This window comes from Fusarium keratoplasticum, chromosome 1 (assembly GCF_025433545.1).
Source record: "Fusarium keratoplasticum isolate Fu6.1 chromosome 1, whole genome shotgun sequence".
Classification (NCBI taxonomy): domain Eukaryota; kingdom Fungi; phylum Ascomycota; class Sordariomycetes; order Hypocreales; family Nectriaceae; genus Fusarium; species Fusarium keratoplasticum.
Window position 1 is genome coordinate 2,487,229 of NC_070529.1, and position 19,655 is coordinate 2,506,883.

The 19,655-nt window shown below is 53.6% G+C and overlaps 5 protein-coding genes across 5 annotated transcripts; 3 read left to right on the forward strand and 2 right to left on the reverse strand.

The window, feature by feature from the left end:
• Positions 1–2,524: 2,524 nt before the first annotated feature.
• Positions 2,525–4,541, forward strand: NCS57_00074300 (Homeobox domain-containing protein; the record flags this gene model as incomplete). Its single annotated transcript, XM_053050822.1, has 4 exons — positions 2,525–2,706; positions 2,798–2,909; positions 3,045–3,520; positions 3,575–4,541. 4 exons carry the CDS (start codon positions 2,525–2,527, stop codon positions 4,539–4,541), a joined length of 1,737 nt encoding a protein of 578 aa, XP_052919337.1.
• Positions 4,542–5,368: 827 nt separating this feature from the next.
• Positions 5,369–7,477, reverse strand: NCS57_00074400 (uncharacterized protein; the record flags this gene model as incomplete). The annotated part of the gene is made up of 1 exon (XM_053050823.1): positions 5,369–7,477. The coding sequence occupies one exon, from the start codon at positions 7,475–7,477 to the stop codon at positions 5,369–5,371; it is 2,109 nt and encodes a 702-aa protein (XP_052919338.1).
• A 3,413-nt stretch (positions 7,478–10,890) lies between these two features.
• Positions 10,891–11,776, reverse strand: NCS57_00074500 (RNase-PH domain-containing protein; the record flags this gene model as incomplete). The annotated part of the gene is made up of 3 exons (XM_053050824.1): positions 11,572–11,776; positions 11,355–11,512; positions 10,891–11,295 (listed from the first exon to the last, which is right to left on the reverse strand). The coding sequence occupies exons 1-3, from the start codon at positions 11,759–11,761 to the stop codon at positions 10,891–10,893; spliced, it is 753 nt and encodes a 250-aa protein (XP_052919339.1). The 5' UTR covers positions 11,762–11,776.
• Positions 11,777–12,129: 353 nt separating this feature from the next.
• NCS57_00074600 (Serine/threonine-protein phosphatase 2A activator) lies at positions 12,130–13,413 on the forward strand (the record flags this gene model as incomplete). The annotated part of the gene is made up of 1 exon (XM_053050825.1): positions 12,130–13,413. One exon carries the CDS (start codon positions 12,130–12,132, stop codon positions 13,411–13,413), a length of 1,284 nt encoding a protein of 427 aa, XP_052919340.1.
• An 817-nt stretch (positions 13,414–14,230) lies between these two features.
• NCS57_00074700 (uncharacterized protein) lies at positions 14,231–19,124 on the forward strand (the record flags this gene model as incomplete). Its single annotated transcript, XM_053050826.1, has 5 exons — positions 14,231–17,146; positions 17,198–17,599; positions 17,648–18,251; positions 18,308–18,627; positions 18,681–19,124. 5 exons carry the CDS (start codon positions 14,231–14,233, stop codon positions 19,122–19,124), a joined length of 4,686 nt encoding a protein of 1,561 aa, XP_052919341.1.
• Positions 19,125–19,655: the final 531 nt, after the last annotated feature.

Here is a 19,655-nt window from a genome sequence, read left to right on the forward strand (position 1 = left end):
TCCTTCAAAACAGCACCCAGGGCCAAGTTTGCGTGGCTTGGCTAAGACAAAGACCATTGAGCATTTAAGAGGCTTGGTACTTAAGTGATGAGTGAGACCTGGTTGTCCAGGGCAAAGTGTATAGCTGTTTCACTGAGGGCAGTATCCAGGCTTTCTATCCCTTGAGCAATTTGAGAGGATTGCTGACTTGGGCTCTGGATCGGGCCACTGTTTGATCAACGTAGTGTTTAATGCACCGAAGAGGACTGGCCTGCAGCTCTGTGCAGATATACATGGACCAGATCTTGTGAGGGCAACCTTGCTGGGCGGAGCTCTAGATGCAGACCTGGTGTCACCAACGGACCAGGCGGTCTGCATCTCATGGATGATTGGGCAATGAGTGCCCAAACAAGACTCGCGTTTCGAGAAGGATGAAAACATGCCCAAGCCTGTCGTTGGTTCAATGTTGACCCAATATATCGTCTGCAGATATCCATTGTTGACAATGGGACCATGGAAGAAAACTCGACAGCCCACCTGTAGTATCTACCCTATGGCAGACGATATCCAGCTTCACAACTTGGCACCGGGCGGCGGGTAATGCAATGGATGCTTCTCTGCATTCGATGCAGCCACACTGACGTGATTGCGTTATTCATAACGGCAACGTTGAGTGGTGGCTCGGGGATCGCCGTTGAGGGTGTTCCGAAAACATCCTCAGCTCTTGTTATTTACTTTTTGATGCAGCAGCCATAGCTGAGACGCGCCTAGAGTGCCCCATCAAAACACAGGCAGGGTGGGTGGCCATACGGCGCTGTAGTGAGATGGGCGGCGACTCTGAGACAGATAGTAGCGCACCGTCATCTTGTCATCTCAAACATGGCAAATGTATTCTGGAACGCGACTTGTCAAAGAATTAGATGGCCAGGACCGACGAGGCAGGGATCCGTGTTGATGGAAGAATGAATTCGAGATTAGCCTTGGCGCCGTGATTTAGTTAAATGGATGGGATCCATGGATGGGATGGCGCGCAGCAGCACCCCTGGAGCCGGCGTATGCAGCCACTTAATGAAGCAGGGGTGTCAATGAACACGGCCATGAGATGGCCCCCGGGATCATTAAAGCCGTTCACTGATGCGTGGGGCAAAGATGGGGAGCAAAGCAAGGACGGATGGATGATGGGAATGAATGTGATTTGAACAGGCCCAGATGAGTGGATTGCATGGCAGCTGTCGTTGTTTTTTATTGCTGTCAACAAGATTGGACGTGTGGACTGGGCTGAGATGCAAGCAATAATCAGCTGCAACGAGTAGAACGATCCTTTGGCGCCGTGTCTTTCTCAGCTCAAAGAGGGGAATGCCTCGGACGAGAAGAAGAATGAGGAGGGCTCTCCGATGGGATGCCATGTATAGCACAGCAGTGGATTAAAGATGGATAGATGTGAACAACAATCGTGAATACGGGCTTTTAATGGATCAGCAAAATAGAGTTATGTCACAATGTGTGCACGCGTTGTTGGTGGAAAAGCGCGTCTTTTTGTGGTCGTTGCGGGGGAGATGCATCTGAAAAACATCCATTTGTGATGATTTGATGTACTGTATGGGGACGAGTCAGCTCCTCTCGTATCTACCTCAAAACAAGCCAATGCACAACAAACAACATGAGGAAAAAACAATACGAGGCGCGACACACAGGACTACTTCGTTACAAATGCCCGCATATATATACATCGTTCATCGCGTCTTTCTAAAAAGACGGTCAACACCTGGTTTAGTAAACTGAAATGGCGGGAAAGACTAGACGATTCGTGAAAAAAATCGCCGAGCACAAAATGTCGAAGGCTGGGAGGTTGGGACGAGCACCTTTGTTGTTCTGTTTTTTTCCAATGTATGTACTTTCAGCGGCCAACCCACTACAGCTGCAGCGATAAATACAAGAGGTGACAGGGGGGCACGTGCAACGCGTGTTTACAGGGTTGCCCGATTGGGATACAGTAGCGCCAGGCGCGCGGCGGGATTGGTCAGAAACAGGGCTAGGGAAAAAACGCGGAGCAGAGAAGCGCCAAAGACAGAGGGACCCAGGCGCTTTTCCTGGAGGGGGAGGGGGGTAGGGGAGCCACAGGGAGCCACAAGGGCCTTGGAAAAAAGGGAAGGGACGATGGGATGGGCTGGGCCGCCTCGTTTTGAAGCATGCCCATTTGACATTCCTCCTCTCCGCGGTTCCACGTCCACGCCTCACGTACGTCCCACGCCCACACGTCCCTCGCTCCAGCCCAGCTGCACGCACCCACGACTTGACTTGACGACAACCTCTTCTCTCTATTCTTCTCTTTTTCCTTCCTTTCCCTTTTCATTCTTCCTCCCATTCTTCATTACTCAAACCATCTTCTATCTCTCCGCCCGCCTCTGCCTCGCGCTCGCTCACCTCGCCACGACATCATCCTCCATCCATCAATCTCGATTCGCCTCCTCTTTGACCGCCCTCCTAGGGATGCATATTCCTCTCCAATAAGGCCATTTCCATCTCCCTCTTCCCGCCCGCGATCATGGCCACTTCCACAAACTCCCCCTTCGTCGCCGCCACGCCCGACAAGCACGCTGTTTCGGCTCCCAACCACCATGAGCCCGTCGTCACGCCCCAGAGCCTCCCCCCTCTGGTCGATGCAGCAGTACCCCGGCCTGCACCAGAGACTGAGAAGCATCCCAAGGGAAAGCGAAAACGTACTGCGTATGTCGACGAAGCCCGCCAAGCCACAGCCGTTTCTGCGGCCGCCCTCCTCGACGTTGGACTGAGCTAATTTTGCATCAATTGCATGCAGGGCCAAAGACAAAATGATTCTCGAAGAGGCGTACAGCAACAACCCCAAGCCCGACAAGCAGGCGCGTCTGGAGATCGTCCAGCGCGTGTCATTAAATGAGAAAGAGGTTCAGGTATGGCGGACCCTCCGATCGTCCCTCCCTGATGGCTCCAATGGCAATGCCTGCATTTCGTGTCCGCACTTGCCTTGATGTGCCACGCGTCATTCAATGGTCTTCAGAACACTCAACTGACATGATCCATTCCAGATCTGGTTCCAGAACCGAAGACAAAATGATAGAAGGAAATCTCGTCCTCTCTCGCCTCAAGAAGTTGCTGCCCTTCGATATGGGGCCATGCACGTCATCTCCTCCGACCCAATCACGAACACCACCCCGAGTAAACCTGAAAAGACCTTCCCAGCATCCGACCCCGCCAGTTCTCGAGTTACGGATCCCATCTCAGCCTCTCCCCGAACTCTTACCCAGACTCCTTCCATGCCGCGCTCCCACTCAGACCTTGTGAATAGCACACCCATCTCTTCCCGCCACGACAGCACCCCTCGGCTCCCCGACATCACCCCAAGCCGCATTGATCCTGCCCTCTCCCAGGAATCCCATGATGGTTCCCTGTCCAGTTCCATGTCCAGTTCCCAAATCGGATATCTCTCCAACCGTTGGAACAACGTTGGTAGCTCCTTTTCCACCCCGCCCGCGTTCGGCCGTGGCGGTGATGACTCCTTCAGGTACGCCATCTTTACTGTTCTGTTCTGCACGGCACTAGAAGCTAATAGGTGCAGATTTGAACCTTTCCCGCCATCTTCGTGCACATCCGAGGGCTCTCAGCCTATGAGCCAACCCCAGTCCCAGTCTAAAGTCCGCCTATCACTCTCCCTGGAGGGCAAGGCAGAGCTGGTTTCCAACCAAGGCTCTCCCACTCGTGATCTCCCTCCTCGACCATCTTCCACCACACCAAGCCTGCCACAGGTGCGGCAACGAAGCCTGCAACGCAGCCACAGCGCAATTCCAGCCATCACTCTTCCTCCCATCACAACTCTTACCAACTCCCTGCCTCCAAGGCTTATGCGAGGTCGGTCTCGTGACGTGCATGCTTGGGAGTCCTGTGCGGATGCTGAGAACCGTGACGAGCTGACAGCCCAGGCCGAGCACGAGTCGAATGGATCGGCCATAGCTGCTATCAGTCTTCTTCGATCGTCGAGCGGGATCCTTCAGCCGAGCAACGCTAAGCGCAATGCTCCCATGCCGAAGCCTCACCGATCCCACCAGGCAAAGAAGGCCAAGCTGAACCGTAGCGGATCGAGCGTGGCGCGACTTGAAACGGACCCCGAGGAGACCGAGAAGGCCGACAGGGAGTTTGGCAAGGTGAAGGTCTCGATGCTGGTTTCACCTTCAGGGGACTCGGATAAGGAGAACTGGAGCCCGGATGAGGATGGTAACCCATCGGATGCCTATCGACGACCTCTGCCGCCTGCGCCTCCCAAGAGCCAGAACCCCCGTCGAGTCGGCCGAGCTCTTCAGGAACAGAAGAGCCCCAGCCTTTTGGCAAATCGAGCCAATACCGCGCCCGCTCGCCCTCGATCAATCATCAAGGAAGGCATGGAGATTTTCGAGGATACGCTTAAGCGGCCGGCACCCCGAGAAGACGAAGTGGATAGATTTATGCGAGGGTCAGTCAGCCCTAGCAAGAGGCCCGACATGGACTGCGTGGCCGGACTGCTCTCTCTGAGCCAGGGTGCCTGGCGATGAGATGTGTGCTATATTGAACCTCATGGACTTAATGGACGGAGGAACGCCCCTGAATGACTTTCAGATCATGTCGGAGGCTGTTGGAGTACGATCCCAGAAAGGATGACCGAAAATGTTTGCATTACACGACTTGCTATTGTCTCGGTTTAACGGTTCGGGTACGGATGGTGTTTTGTTAAGTGTCCTGGCTTGATGATGGTGGGGAATTGGCTCTGGGCTATGTACGGTTGGGTTACTCGGATGGCTTGGTCTGTAGATATTATCGACATTCGCCCGAGAATGCTTGACTTGGTACGGCCAAGGTTCAGCTTCTTGAATGGAAATGAATGCAAAGATTGACATGATAACCAACTTATGAAGCGCAACTGGTGCTGGATTGGCCAGCGGTGAATCTGACTACACATGCACGCTACGATGAGACACAATGAATTAATGTGACCCATAGACTTGAGGATCGAGGCTAGGGGGGTTCATCACCGAGTTTATTAAGCTTAAAAAAAGCATAACTAGGAGCATGTTCTTAGCTGGGGTCTTGATGGCACGTAGTTGTTGACACCAAATTGGTGTTGGATATGGCCTCGGGCCCATATCTTGATTGTCTAGGTATGTAGTAGATATCTAAGTGTCTAAGAAACCAGTCCTTCTTATTCTTGTTATCCCGGCTTTCCTCCTGTTAGATTGAGGTTTTCCCATCACCCTCTATGTCTGGGTGCTCAAAAGAGAGTATTAAAAATGTACCAAAACGCCAACAACTCCTTGCCAGGGCCCAACCCTTCCCAACAATACGACAGGCCAGCTAGCGGCAATCAGAGAGCCGGAGTGTTTCCTCAGAGTCCAAGGAGGCTCATCTGACGACGGATGGGACTTGCGCTGACGCTGCCCTCTTCGCTCGCATAGCAGGCACTGTCGGTATCGATATCCCAACCAAGGTCGTCCTCATTGTCGTTCTCTGCCGTGTCGGCATCGAAAGGCTTCTGTGCAGCAGCACGCACGTTCCAGCGGAGAGTGCGGCTCACACTGTCAAACCACTCTGTGTCGGTACGTGTGACCGTGGGGAACGGGTACTGAGAAGCCGTGATGGTGACGTGGTCGCCCTGGCGGAGCTCAAGACGACCCTTGCCGTCAAAAGCGCAATAAGCGGTTGCTCGAGAGTTGCGCGGAACAGAGACGCGGAGGGCCATGGTATCAGAGAGAACCATGGGCCGGAACGAAAGGGTATGGGGGCAGATGGGTGTGAGAAGAATGGCAGGAATATCTGGATGCACCAAAGCACCACCAGCGGAGAGAGAGTACGCAGTGGAACCTGTAGGGGTGGAGAAGATGCAGCCATCGGCCTGGACAACGGTGAGAAGCTCGTCATCGCCGTACAGCTCGAGGTTTGAGACATAAGGGGAAGGACCTCGATCGATGACGAGCTCATTGAGCACCTCAAATTGCTCAGATTCTTCGGGCTGTGCAGCGCCGCGAGCACCGGGCCCACGATTGCTACGGTGAACAGTGCAAGTGAAGCGCATGCGGAGGTTGATCTTCATGCCATCGTCACCCATCACTCTGTTGAGGTGCTCCTTGTACTTTTCAAACTCAAAAGTGGTCATGAAGCCGAGGCTGCCAAGACTGAATGAGAGTACCGGGGGCACGATTCGCTGGAAAAGCCAAGAGGTGAAAAGAACGGTGCCATCGCCGCCGAGAGTCAGGACGAGATCGAACTTTTCGGGCTGGCTCCAACACAAATCAGGAGTCCAATACTTGAGCATATGCTGGAACCGCGGATTCTCGGCGAGCAGTCCAGAAGCATCGAAGCGTCGGGAACCACGAAGCTTTGCGTCGACATAGACGTTGACGCCGAGGTCGGAGCCGTAGCGTGGGGTTCGCAGGAGCCAGGCGGCGAGCTCGCGAGTGAGATAGACGAGCTGATTGTCGCGCGCCTTGGTGACAATCATGATGTTGCGGACGGCACGCTTGATAGGACGGCGCTGAAGTTGCTTCGAGACTTCTCGAACGCCAGTCGCAGTAGCGACGAGACGGGAATGTGACATGGAGACATCGTTCTTAATCTCCTCCAGAACCTTGCCGATATCGACGGCATCTGCGAATCGCTGATGATAAAAGCATGGCGATTGCAGCGTCGAGGCCAGGATTGTCGCGGCTACATCGGAGGAAGTGGTATCGGCGCTGGTGGTGGAAGTGTAAGTCCGAGCAGTGGTGGGCGTAGGAAGGGTCGTGGGGGTTGAACGGGATTTTGCAAGGTCGTTGAGCGCATCAGTCAGGCTCTGCGAGGATGCGGCGCCATTTGAGGCATTCATTGCAGCTTTTGGTGCGCTGGACAGGGTCGAGGTAGCACACGAGGTCGACGAAGATTGCGATTGAGATGCTTTTTTCTCGCTGGCTGAAAGCATGTTGTTGAGCGAAGCCGGTAGCGCGAGCGAGAGAGCGTCGGGTTTATGTTGTCGGGAAACCGAAGAGGCCATGACCTTCGGGGCAGGATTGGCCCGATGAGCCTGGGGCTGGAGTGAGGCGTAGGATGAAAATGAGGCAAGGGAAGAAGGAGGTAGAGTTGAAGGAGGAGAGAATGGTGAAGCTGTGTTTGACAGAGCCGTGTCTTTTTGGGGAGATGACAATGCAGCACTTGAGGGTCCACAGTCTCCTACAGCGGAGGCAGAAGGCGACCGAGAGTGAGGTTTTATAGTGTCCCTCGGTAGGCCTGCACGAACGGGCGACGACAAGGACAAAGGGGAGGGCAACGGTGTGCCAACATTCGCTTGTTCAGCTGTACCCCGTGCTATCTTATCCTTGTCGACGTCGTCGGCGAATGCGCTGTGGTTGTGAAGGATAAGAGGACAGGACGAAGGCGAAGGAGTTAAGCAACCGCCTTCCCGGGGGCTGCCAAGCGGTGGGTGGAGAGCCGTGGGCGACGCGGCACAGAGCACGCCTGTCATTTTGCCGGTACTGGTGGAGGAGAGGTGGACTAGACTTGGATAGACTTGGAGGGGGCGAAGGAATTGGTGGACTTGATCAACGGAAGCCGCCCAAGTCTTTCCTTTTTGTGGGTTAGAAGTCGAGAGAAGCGAAGAAGGACCCCGAAAAGGATCAAAAACCAAATAAACTGGGGGGTTGATGCAGCAAGCACGCGATGTGTCTCGCTGTCGTCCAGTTTTGTCTCGTGCTTTTCCACTTTCTTTGCTGGCCCAGCCTTTTCTTCAACTCGTCACCCCTTTCTCTCTCTTCCTTGTCAGCCGGCGATAGCAACAGAAACTCCCTGCTGCAAAGTCCGACGGGGGGGTCAAAGGGCGGAGAAGAAGCGGAGTCTAGCGGAAGATGCGAACAATGCCGTCGATGTATCCGTATCGGGTACCACAGGTGCGCTGCGTCCACGTAGGTAATCCGGTAGGTGTGTCGCAACCGATCAATCTCGCTCAGGCAGTAGAAACCCACCAGGGGCCGGCCCGACAGGGAGGATACAAATGACGTCGCAGCGCGAGTTTCGTCTCGATCTCGTCTTGTCACCTCGCGTCCTTGTGATTCCCCAGACGGAACACAAGGGTAAACGGGAGATTGAGTCAAATCACCTGGCCATTCCCATTAGCTTGTTGGTCACTCAGATTGTATTAATAGCCGCCATGCAAATGCCTCTCGACTCGGAGCGGTGCGGCTTGCCAGGTAACACCCAATTGGGCAGAAAAACTCACCCACTCTTAGAGTCTTCGTCAATCGAAAACTGATTCCCGAGACCCCCGTGACAACTAATTAGAGACCGTTGTCAAATCTCGTCAGAACCCCCGTCGGTTGCGGGGGGCCACACACAGACAGTGAGATGCGCCAGGGATGGCAATGGCGTCCAAGGCACGCACACAACAAGAGCCGAGCCGAGCGGGAGGGACTCGCCGCGATTGGTGGTGGTTGTGATGAGACGACTCAAGCCGCAGAAGCACAAGGTGCACGTGGGTGACGCGAGGAATTGGGACCAAGCACCAAGAAGCCGGGTCGTAATGTTGGTTCCCCCTTGTTGGTTTGACCTTTCTCGGTTGCGGGCGACGTTGGCGATGTCGCTCTCGAGGAGTGTTGGTCGTTACAGCGGCAAACTGTGGACTGGATATGGAGGCCCGCAGGGGTTGTCAACGCCAACAACGGTAAAGGCGACAGTTAACGGGGCCACGGAAGGAAGAGGCGAGGACCACGGCCGAAGCAGGATAGAAGCGCAAGGACCAAGGATCCAATGCAAGGACTGCTTCCTGGCTGCAGAGTGCAGGATGCAACACGACGCAGCGACCAGTCTCAGCTGCAGGCCGCAAGATGGATGCGATGCAAGATGAGAAAAGGCGCAAGCAACCCTTCAACGACCAGCGAAGAAGTCTGGGGATGAGGCGTGAGGCGTGAGGCGTCCGGCAGCGCAGCACGCGAGCAAATGGGAACAGGAGAGGAGAGGCTTGAACGAAGCCGGCTTCTCGGTTCACAAAGCGGATGCCAGCGCGCAGCGCCAACTGAAATCGCCCAGACCACAGACAATTTGATAGTGCAAGGGGTTGACGGTCAACAACCACCTGTCAAGGGACAGTAATCAATCTGTAAGCGAGCGAGCGGCTGAGCAAGCAAAGCAGAGCAGACAAGAAAAGTGAAAGTGGGTGTGCTATGCAGGAGACTCCAGAGCCTCTCACTGCGTCACCTGGAAATTGAACGAATGTATGAATGAGGGAGATTAAAACAAGATGTAAAAGAAAGGTACCGAGTAGGTGGTTGCTGAATGGAATGGTGAGACCTGCTGCCGTGGACCGAGACAACTGTTTCTCACGGGCGCTCCTGCTGTCTTTAATACTCTATTTTCCATGGTCTTGCCTTGAGTCGTCGTGAACGCTGGGTGTTTGAGTCGCAGCTTCCCTCACCGTTTTCTGGGGTTTAGCGTCAGAGACGAGATACAGCGATGGATCCCAACCCCCATCCAAGAACCGACACCGACACCAAAACAAAGCCCCTTCTTTTGCCTCCTTGTGACAGCTCGTCTCCTTCGCCTGGCGCCGGCTGAGACGTAGATATCGACGACGTTGCAATCTCTTGGTCAAGGGGGCTTATCCCATCGTCGTCCTGTTACTCCCTTCCCGGTGGGTGGATCCTGGATCGAATCGGCGATGGGTTTCTAACGGTCTGGGGCTGTCGCAGATTTCCACGCTCGGTTTAGCGACTCTATCCTGTGGCTGCGGTGGCTGAGGGGTGTGAATTATGCACATTATGCATTGTATCCATGGTCCTTTGATGGTGATGGTTAAGCTGGAGTTTGTGATGAAATTTCTCACTGCTTGCCCTCTGAGCTTGCTCATGGTCTCAATAACACTGCAATGTTAAACAAGTATTATTTATTTTTGCCGATTTTACCTAGAAAATCGGTGAGCAAAACAGTCATTAGATGTTCCAAATCATCTCGCCTCCATCCGCTGCAACTCCAGCTGTCATGGATGTTTGGCAGCTGTGACATGGCGGATCAACACCCACAAAGCCAAGGACAACCAACACTTGCCCGTCGAAGCGCATGGCCGAACTGATAGGCTGTGGCGGGATGTGGTGAATGTCACATCGATAGGGTGCCTAGACTAGGGCAGACTCGAAAACACGGCCCGCTAATGCTGTGGCAGTCCGTCTCATAAGCGCTCTGCGTGACCCCTAAGTTGCCTTCATGGAAGCGATTCGATAACTTGCAGCGAGTCAGTTGCCATGGAAGACACACTATCCCTTTTGCTATCTGCAATAGTTGGTTCTCGTCACAATCCGCTAGACGAGCTGAAAATAGATACTGGTGGTCTTGTTGCTGTCACGCACATCATCACAATCACTCCAACCAACCCAACGCAACAACCATCACATTATATCACATCGCGAGGTAAACGAGTAAAAATCCAATGTAGCTTTCGCTTTCTTCCTTTCTATGGTATCGCAACGGTATTCGCGAGACGGGGCCCTTGGAGTTGGTTTCGAGGCTACCCCTTTGGTGTTTGACGCTATGGTGAAACACCGCCTGGCTCTTAACCAGAGAGGAGCTATACCATAGATTTTTCGTCCGCCACCAGTCCGGCTAGGAGTGCCGAGGCTCGAGCCGCTTATGCTTGGCGGTTCTCGAGCACTTCGGGGTTGCTGCTTGGTCATTGGAGGTTGGATCAAATCTCAGATTGTCGGAAACTGCCAAGCATCTGCGGCTGGCCTCAGAAAAGCTCGGTTAGCAGTTCGCGCCCTGATGCTGGGATCCGTATCAATGCACATTTGAAAAGTGATATCTCGTTAGGCGCGGTCAAGGTTTGATGCCCATCTTGGCGGTAAGTGGGAGTTAGAGAAACCCGGCGGATCATCATGCACTGGATGCGGCATGTCATTTCCAGTACAGGTCTTCTGCCACCTTGGCCTCCATGACGGATCGGATGAATTGCGTCATGCTCTTCGACTCCAGGTCGTTGCCCGTCATGCTTGTATCGAAGCCGGGCTGTTGGTGCTCGCAACATATGCGCTGCCCAAGCTGGAGTACTTTGGCCCACTCGTCAGGGGAAAATGAACCCTCGCTCTCGGCCAGAAGCAGCTCATCGTGTGAAGTGAAGCCGAGGGCATGAACCGACTTGGCGTGGTCAACCTCAACCGCGGTAGGGTCAACAATAATATCCTTGCCGTCCTCCTCTGGGATGGCAAGGACAGTGGCTGCGCCGATAGCCTTGAGGGAAACGGCGGCGCTTAGGAGTGCTAGAATGGCCGAGTGAAGAAGTGCCGGAATGATTGGGAGGTTCTAGGGTGAGGGTTAGCAACTTGACGCATTACGGCATGACGTTAGAGTCTGTTTCTTACTAGTTGCGACTGAGATAGCTTGGTGTTGACATATGCGTTCTCTGGCGTCTCGGCCACCTGAAGAGTGATCTGAATCACACAGCGAGGATAGTCTCTCACAGGGATGAGCTGCCTAAGGGCGGCCTGTAAGATTGACTCGAGCTGCCTCTCGCGGGTTCCTATGATTAAGCGCATGAGAACGGGTTGTCTTGAAGCCGAAACCTGTCGGGGATCTTACCTCCTACACCCGCGGCGGGTCGGACAATGACATCCACGAGAGCCTCAAAGGCATTCTCGTCTCGCCGCTGAGCTTCGACGGGGCCGTTGACAGCGGCCACTATGGCATATCCTCCATAAGAAAAGGTCGCAGAACCATCAGCCTTGGGCAAATGCGATAGCTCTGCAGTTGGTTCAGCAGAGGGGGCCATTGTCGTTGGTGTTGATACGGTACCTAGTTAGAACCAAGTCGGGAAAATTTCCTGAGGCTCTCAAGAACCTTGTCTGGATGAGCTCTAGGTACCTAACGTTAGTTACTCCCCGCGCTGTAGTTAGCGGTGCGAAGTGGGCAAGGGTGCCAGAAAAGATTGAACAGTGGGGCTAGCTTGATAATGCACTAACACAGCTTCGGTCCTCGAGTCACATGTTCTTGTGTCTGGCTTTTTTTCTTCGCCACCTTCTAGTGGGGTTCAATGGTGGCTGTTGATGACATACAGCCTCCCTCTCGCGAGGTCCCTGAAGCTGCAAGCCTCCAACCTACCTTTACATCCATCCTATTAATCTGGAAAACGTCTACGCCATGACTTCGCAAGCTCCTTCTCAGACTGCGCCTGCTCAAGGCGCGGCACCCTCGATTCCAAACCTCAAAGATCGGCTACCCAAACTCGAACCGCGAAGGCGACGTCAAACGCCAGGGAATCCAACTCCCATCCCCGAGACGCCCGCCCTGCCCGCGCCTCCCGACACGTCCAGCTGGACCTACAAGACACCGTCACGGAGGATTTTGTCAAGACAAGATCATGACATTTTCTTGTCCTCGCCGACATACAAGCTCATCACGGGATGGGTCTTTGGTCTTGCAGAGTCTGTGGTCGACGTTCCCAACTCGTCCGTCCGTGACAGCGATCTCAGCAGCCCTATCAAGACCATTTTGAGCATCCTCGACGAGGCAGAGCAGCTGGTAGCCAAATCACCACCAAACGAACAAGGCGGATCACGTTTCGGAAACAAGGCGTTCCGTGGATTCCTCGACCTTGCGGAGAAGAACAGCCCGGCCTGGCACCGACAGCTTGGCCTGGAGAACGACGCCGCCATCGCCGAACTCTCGACTTATTTCTGCCAATCTTTTGGCAATGGCAACCGTATCGACTATGGCTCTGGACACGAGCTCAACTTTATGATATGGCTCCTTTGTCTTTACCAGCTCGGGTTGTTGCAGAGATCCGACTTCAAGCCTCTGGTCTTGCGAGTCTTTGTACGCTATCTCGCTGTGATGCGTATTGTTCAGATGACCTACTATTTGGAACCGGCGGGATCTCATGGAGTCTGGGGACTCGACGATTATCAGTTCCTCCCGTTTCTGTTTGGTGCGTCACAACTGCTGCACCACCCATACATCACCCCACGCGCCATCCACCAGGATCTCACCTTGGAGGAGTTTGGCGAGGAATACATGTACCTGGGTCAGGTCAGCTTCGTAAACAGTACAAAGACTGTCAAGGGCCTGCGGTGGCACAGCCCCATGCTTGACGACATCTCGTCGGCAAAGTCGTGGACAAAGATCGACGGAGGAATGCGTCGCATGTTTGTCGCCGAGGTACTAGGTAAGCTGCCCGTGATGCAGCATTTCCTCTTTGGGTCATTGGTGCCAGCGGCCGACGGCATGAGCGAGGAAGACGCGGCTGGCTTTGAAGAGGAGGAGGCCGAGCATGATCATTCTGGTCACAGTCATACTGGCCTGGCACACGATGGAACGGGTTGGGGCGACTGCTGTGGTATCAAGGTTCCAAGCAGTCTCGCGGCCGCTCAGGAGATGAAGAAGAGAGGCGCAGGCCAAGCCTTGCGGAGAATCCCCTTCGATTAAAGGCGTCTCCATGTATATTGGGACCACACTGCCAAGGTCTCGAACTTCTAGAAGCTCACATGACGCGACCCTGTAGGTATGTTATTTTACGTGCCACTCGTGTTCCTCGTGGTGGCGCTCTGTCTGGCGTGGACGGGCCTCAGCTCTGCCAACGGCAATTTGAGCCTGCATGACTGAGGATGATCAAGATGGATGCTAACCTACACAGAGACATCTCGACACGAGGCGGCCGCTCGCATATGAGACGACGTGAATGGAGGGTCGGCATTCGGCACTGTCTGGGCATTGAGTGGGCCGAAATAGAGTCGGCCGCTCCAAGCTAAAAGGAGCGTCGGTCGTATTGGCATCCTTGCCGCCTGGAAGGCTGAGCACTTTGAAACGCGATTTGGGCTGAATAAACTCGCCTGTTTAGCTTGATCTCCCCCGCTAACAAGAAGGCTGAGTTGTTGGACACGAGGGATTGACACCTACGGCGCTGGGACCATGGACCCGAACCGCATCCATGGCGTTGAATAGATGATGAGAATGACGATCCAAGTTTGTTTCGACCACTGGGACGTTTCAGACAACATGCCTATGGTGTTGGTGTTGCGCGTACTCTCGCTACAACACATGCTCCCACTCTTTGACCGGTTGCAGGGATCATGTTGTTCGTGTTTGTTTGATCAACGATAATTACTCGCCGAGGACACTGGCATATATCTTCTGATGCATGTCTCAACCTTTGTCGTATCCATCGGAACATATCCAGAAATTTCACTCGTTACATAACTACTTTGCCAAGAGACATACTTCTTCTGTCTCTTGTAAACTCATCATGGTCTTCTTTGACCTGCGAGCCTTTGCTCGCCAACTTCGTGCTCTCATTTACAAGAATCTTCTCGTTTCAGTTGTTAGACACCCCATCGGGTTCCTCCTCTCCGTCTACGGAATCCCTCTCGCTATTCTCGCCGTTCTCTGCTCCATCCCTTCGTTTCTCTCGTCCTCGAATGTATTCGGTGTCGCCTCTCCTGCCCCTGTCAAGACACTCCCTGAAACTATCCACGGCAAACTCGTCGTCGTGAAGCCGCCGCGGCTCGGCCCAGACGTGGACCATGTTGTCAACACCTTCACCAAGGGCATCGACAAGGAGAAGCTGCTGTTCCTCGACGACGAGTCCTACCTGACCACCGTGTGCCTCGCCAACCTGCGCGGAGTGAGCGACTGCCACGCTGCCGTCACCTTTATCGACTCGCCCCTGACCAACATCACCGTCAAGGATAGCCAGAGCGACCACCATACCTGGCAGTATGTGATTCGCGCGGACCCGGCTCGAGACGATACACACTTCAACGCCAAGGGGCACAAGAGCGATCAGGAGAACCTCTACCTTCCGCTTCAGCTCGCCATCAACAATGCCATCACCAACTCGACAGCCGTCCCAGAGGTGTTCATGTTCACGGCCGAGACACAGGAAGAACAGGACCTTCTACACCGGAAGAGTTCGGTCCAGCTCATCGGCCAGGTCTACGTCTTTGCCCTTTTTGCCTGCTACTTCTTCATCATATACCGCTTCACTGGTCTCATCACTGCGGAGCGAGAGTCTGGCATGTCGCAGTTGGTTGATGCTATGGGTGGAGGCAGCGCAGTTGCTGCTCGCGTACTCAGCTGGCTGGTCGTCTTTGACTTGCTGTGTCTTCCATGTTTCATCGCCTTTGGTGCTCTGTATGGACACCTTATGTTCCCGACCTCAAGCTTCGGTATGATCATTGGCTGGCAGATTCTTCTTGGTTTGGCCGTGAACAGTTCTACCGTCTTTGCTGCAGCCTTCTTCACCAAGTCCCGAGTCTCGGCCATCTATGTCATGGGAGCCTTTCTACTCCTCTCAGTCGCAGCTCAGATATACAGCTTTCAGCTCCACCCCAAGCCCCAGTTCATTGGGGCTCTCCTCCTGTCATTGTTCTTCCCCAGTTCGAACCATGTCTTCTTTACGCAGCAGATGTGCCTCTGGGAACTCAACAGTACAAGTGCCGTACTTGATAAGATCCCCCCTGAGGACGCTGGAATCAACTCTGAGTCCTACAACGTCACACAACAGATGATGCTTGGCTTCCTCGCTATACATATCATAGTATACCCCATCGGAGCTATACTGGTTGAGCATTTCATGCATGGCATCGACTTCCGCAAGAGGACATTTGCTAGGAACGCCGCAGCCGTGGAGGGGGTTGTCGCTGCCACCTTTGACCTCAAGAAGCGGTTCGTCCCCAACTTGCTGGAGCGAATGTTTTGCTGTGGAAAGCGACGTCCTGTTACTGCTGTTGATGGAGTCAGTATTCAGGGGCATCGGGGCCAGATTCTATGTCTTGTTGGGCCGAATGGATCTGGAAAGACGACTACTTTGCATATGATGTCTGGATTCACAACACCGACAGAGGGGTCTGTTCGACTTGATGCCCTCCCTTCACAGATTGGTCTCTGCCCCCAGCGGAACACTCTCTGGGAGGAGCTCACTGTCGCGGAACATGTGCGACTATGGAACCAGATCAAGGCAGGACGCGAGTCATCGACGGAGCTCGACGAGCTCATCAAGGCCTGTGATTTGGGTCTCAAGCGTAACAGCTTGGCTGGAACCCTCAGTGGAGGCCAGAAGCGCAAACTCCAGCTTGCCTGCATGTTTGTTGGTGACTCTTCTGTGTGCCTTATTGACGAGTGTACATCTGGCTTGGATCCTCTATCGCGCCGAGTCATCTGGGAGATTCTACTTCAGCAACGGTCTAAGCGGAGCATCATCTTTACCACGCATTTCCTCGACGAGGTGGATGTCCTTGCTGACCACATTGTCATCCTGTCCAAGGGCAAAGTGAGATGTCAGGGAGCTGCCGCAGAGCTGAAGAATCTTCATGGGGGTGGATATAGGGTTCTCGCGCCTGCTTCTGCCCTTAGACTCGACCTCCAGTATCCCACGACAATGCACCAAGACCACATCATCTACACAACCCCTGATTCTCGTTCTGCTGCCGAGCTCTGCTCGTTTCTGGACTCTAGGGGAGTCACGGATGTCTCCATCTCTGGTCCTCAGGTCGAGGATGTCTTCCTTCGCGTGGCAGACGAGCCAGAGCTTGAACTCACCAAGAGCCGCGTCGCAGCGTCCGAATCCGGGTTTGAGATGACCCCTGGAGAGGTCACCAGCTTCTGGGCTCAGGTCAGGATCTTGTTCCGGAAACGATTCACTGTTCTCAGGAGGTTCTGGTGGCCGTATCTCTATGTCTTGGCTCTTCCTCTCATCATCACGCCTCAGTTCAAGAATCTCCTCATAGAGTACAAGCAGCCCTCTTGCGCCACGATCAAGCCGGAGCTCAACCCCCCTCAAGCGCCTACCCTTTCTTGGACACAGAACTGCGTCGACTATGGCTGTGACACTCTCGCCTTGGCTCCTCCCTCTGCGAACAAGACATTGTACAATATTGTCAAGGAGGGGTTTTATGAGGTTGAGGAGGTGAACCCTGATCTCTACGAAGGATTCCCAGTTCTCCTCAAGGACCGAAAAGCGTTCACCGACTACATCGCTGAGCATAGATATGCCGGGCCAGGTGGCTTGTATATGGGATCTGGAGATGAATCTCCCGTGATTGCTTACCGGCTGAATACCTTTGGAAATCCCAGTGCCCCGATGTTGATGAACCTATGGAGTCAGATGACATCCAACGTAGAGATCATCGCTTCTCAACAAGGCTTTGCTGAGACTCGCCGTGTAAGTTTGCCATGATTATTCTTGGATCAACATGTGCTAACTGAAGAATAGTCTGCCAACAATATTGGTGTTGTCTATGTCATCTTCTTCACCTTGCTACAGACCATCTATCCTGCCGCCTTTGTTCTATACCCAGCCATCGAAAAGGCTCGCAAGGTTCGAGCTCTGGAATACGCCAATGGAGTCCGACGAGGTCCCCTCTGGGTGGCATACGGCATGTTTGACTTTATCTTTGTCCTGGCGATATCCGCGGGTGTCACAGCTACCATAAGCACCCAGTTGGCCTGGAACGGGCCAATCTGGATAATGCTGCCCATCCTGGCGCTGTATGGTCTGGCAGCAATTCTCCTGGGTTATGTCATTTCTCATTTCGTCTCTGGACCGCTCAAGTCCTTTCTGGCCATGGCTGGAGTGAGTGTGCTGATGTATGGCATTGCCGCTATTTCCTTTGCTGTAAGTCTCCTGAATACCAAGTGCTCATACCAATACTGATGACAGCAGGTTGGTTCTGGATACTCTGATGCGGCTCAGATGGATAAACTGACGCTTGGTATCGCATTTGGCGTGTATCTCATCTTGCCCATTGGCAACGTCTTCAGGGCGATGCTCATTGGCCTCAACGTTCTCGAGGTAGGCTGCAAAGACGGTGAACCTACGCCTCCAGCATCGATCTACGGCTACGGCGGCCCAATTCTCTATCTCGTCCTTCAGATCATTATCCTGCTCCTCGTCATTATTTGGATCGAAGGTGGCATTGCTCTGTTCCGTCGAAAAGGGGGTCGATCCACCTCACCCTTTGACTCAGAGAAAGACGCTCGTTCTGCGGTCAGCGATGAAGTCAAGGCCGAGGCGCTCCGAGTGCAAGATTCAGATTCGGATCTTCTTCGAGCTCTTCACTTAAGCAAGACCTTTGGTTCCAACAAAGCCGTCGATGATGTGAGCTTTGGCTTGCCTCAGAGCGATGTCATGGCATTGATTGGTCCTAATGGCGCTGGCAAGTCGACTCTTGTCAATCTGATTCAGTCTGAGCTTTCTGCGGATGCTGGAAAGGTCCTGCTTCGTGGGGAAGACGCGAGAACTCGCTCTGCGCAGAAGTATCTTGGAGGTATGCACAAACAGAGCAATCACTCTTGATCAAGCCAAAGTTAATCAGTGTCACAGTGTGCCCGCAGTACGATGCTCTCGATCTCATGAGCACTCAAGACCATCTCTCCTTTTACGCCCGTATCAAGGGCATCAGGGATGTCAGGGGCAACGTCAACCACGTCATGAAGCGACTCAACCTGACCCCCCATGCCCACACGCTTGCCTCTAAGCTCTCGGGAGGAAACAAGAGAAAGCTCAGCCTTGCTATCGCGCTGATGGGCAAGCCTCCCGTTCTGGTCCTGGATGAGCCCACGTCTGCAATGGATGCCGTTGCCAAGCGAGCCTTCTGGAAGATTATCCAAGAGATTACTCCTAACCGATCCTTGCTCCTCACTGTATGTACCACTCTTGCATCTTATATAAGTCCACCTTGCTAACACCTTCACAGACGCACAGCATGGAAGAAGCTGATACCCTGGCCACCCGCACCGCCATCATCTCTAGGCGCCTCCTCGCCGTCGGTACCACCCAGGCTCTGAGGAAGCGCTACAGCAACGTCTACTACGTGAGTCTGCTCCTGAAGACGGCGCCAACCTCCACCGTAGAAGAGATGGAGCGAGTACGGAGCTGGGTCCTGGCCGCGCTGCCTGGCGCCCAGCTGGAACGAGACATGCTCGGCGGTCAAGTTCGCTTCACTATCCCCGGCGCAAGTCCCGTTGCCCGGGTTATCGAGTTACTGGAGCGTTCCAAGGACGAGGTCGGTGTTGAGTATTATTCTATAGGTGGAGCCACACTCGAGCGTGTGTTTCTGAGTGTTGTGAGGGAGAATAATGTCCAGGAAGAGGACGGTGTTGAAAAGGGCCGTTTCTGGAGATTGCTGGGACTGAAATAGGGTTTCTAAACTCGGATCATCTGTTTTATTTCATATGTCATTTACCCACAATCATTCATTTGTACCTTAAACCCGCATATGAGTCAAGACATTCTGATCTTGGTGAGAACTTCGGACATTGGCGTGTTTAAGACATGATTCGCATGTTGATCTGGCAACCACTATGATTAGACTGACCACAGAAGAGACCGGACAACGTGATGACTGTCTTGAAAGACATCGTCAATTCAGCTGGGCACAAAGGGCTATTCCCTCGGCCATGATGCATTGAGCATCCACATTTGTTCATCCATACATTGCCACTTGATGGCTGATAAATCACACAATGCCGCTGATCTTCCCTTGAGGTAGGTACATAAACATATCCGTCGTAGTGCCCTGTTGCACTTTTATCATACCATCCGTCCCTCCCATCCGGCATCCATAAATAGCCGGTCAAAAACAATCCGTGACGCCCCTCCATGGCTGTTGTGAATCATTAGATTGAAAACTGACTTTAGGCCGCCCTTGAGGTATCTTGCGTATAAACGA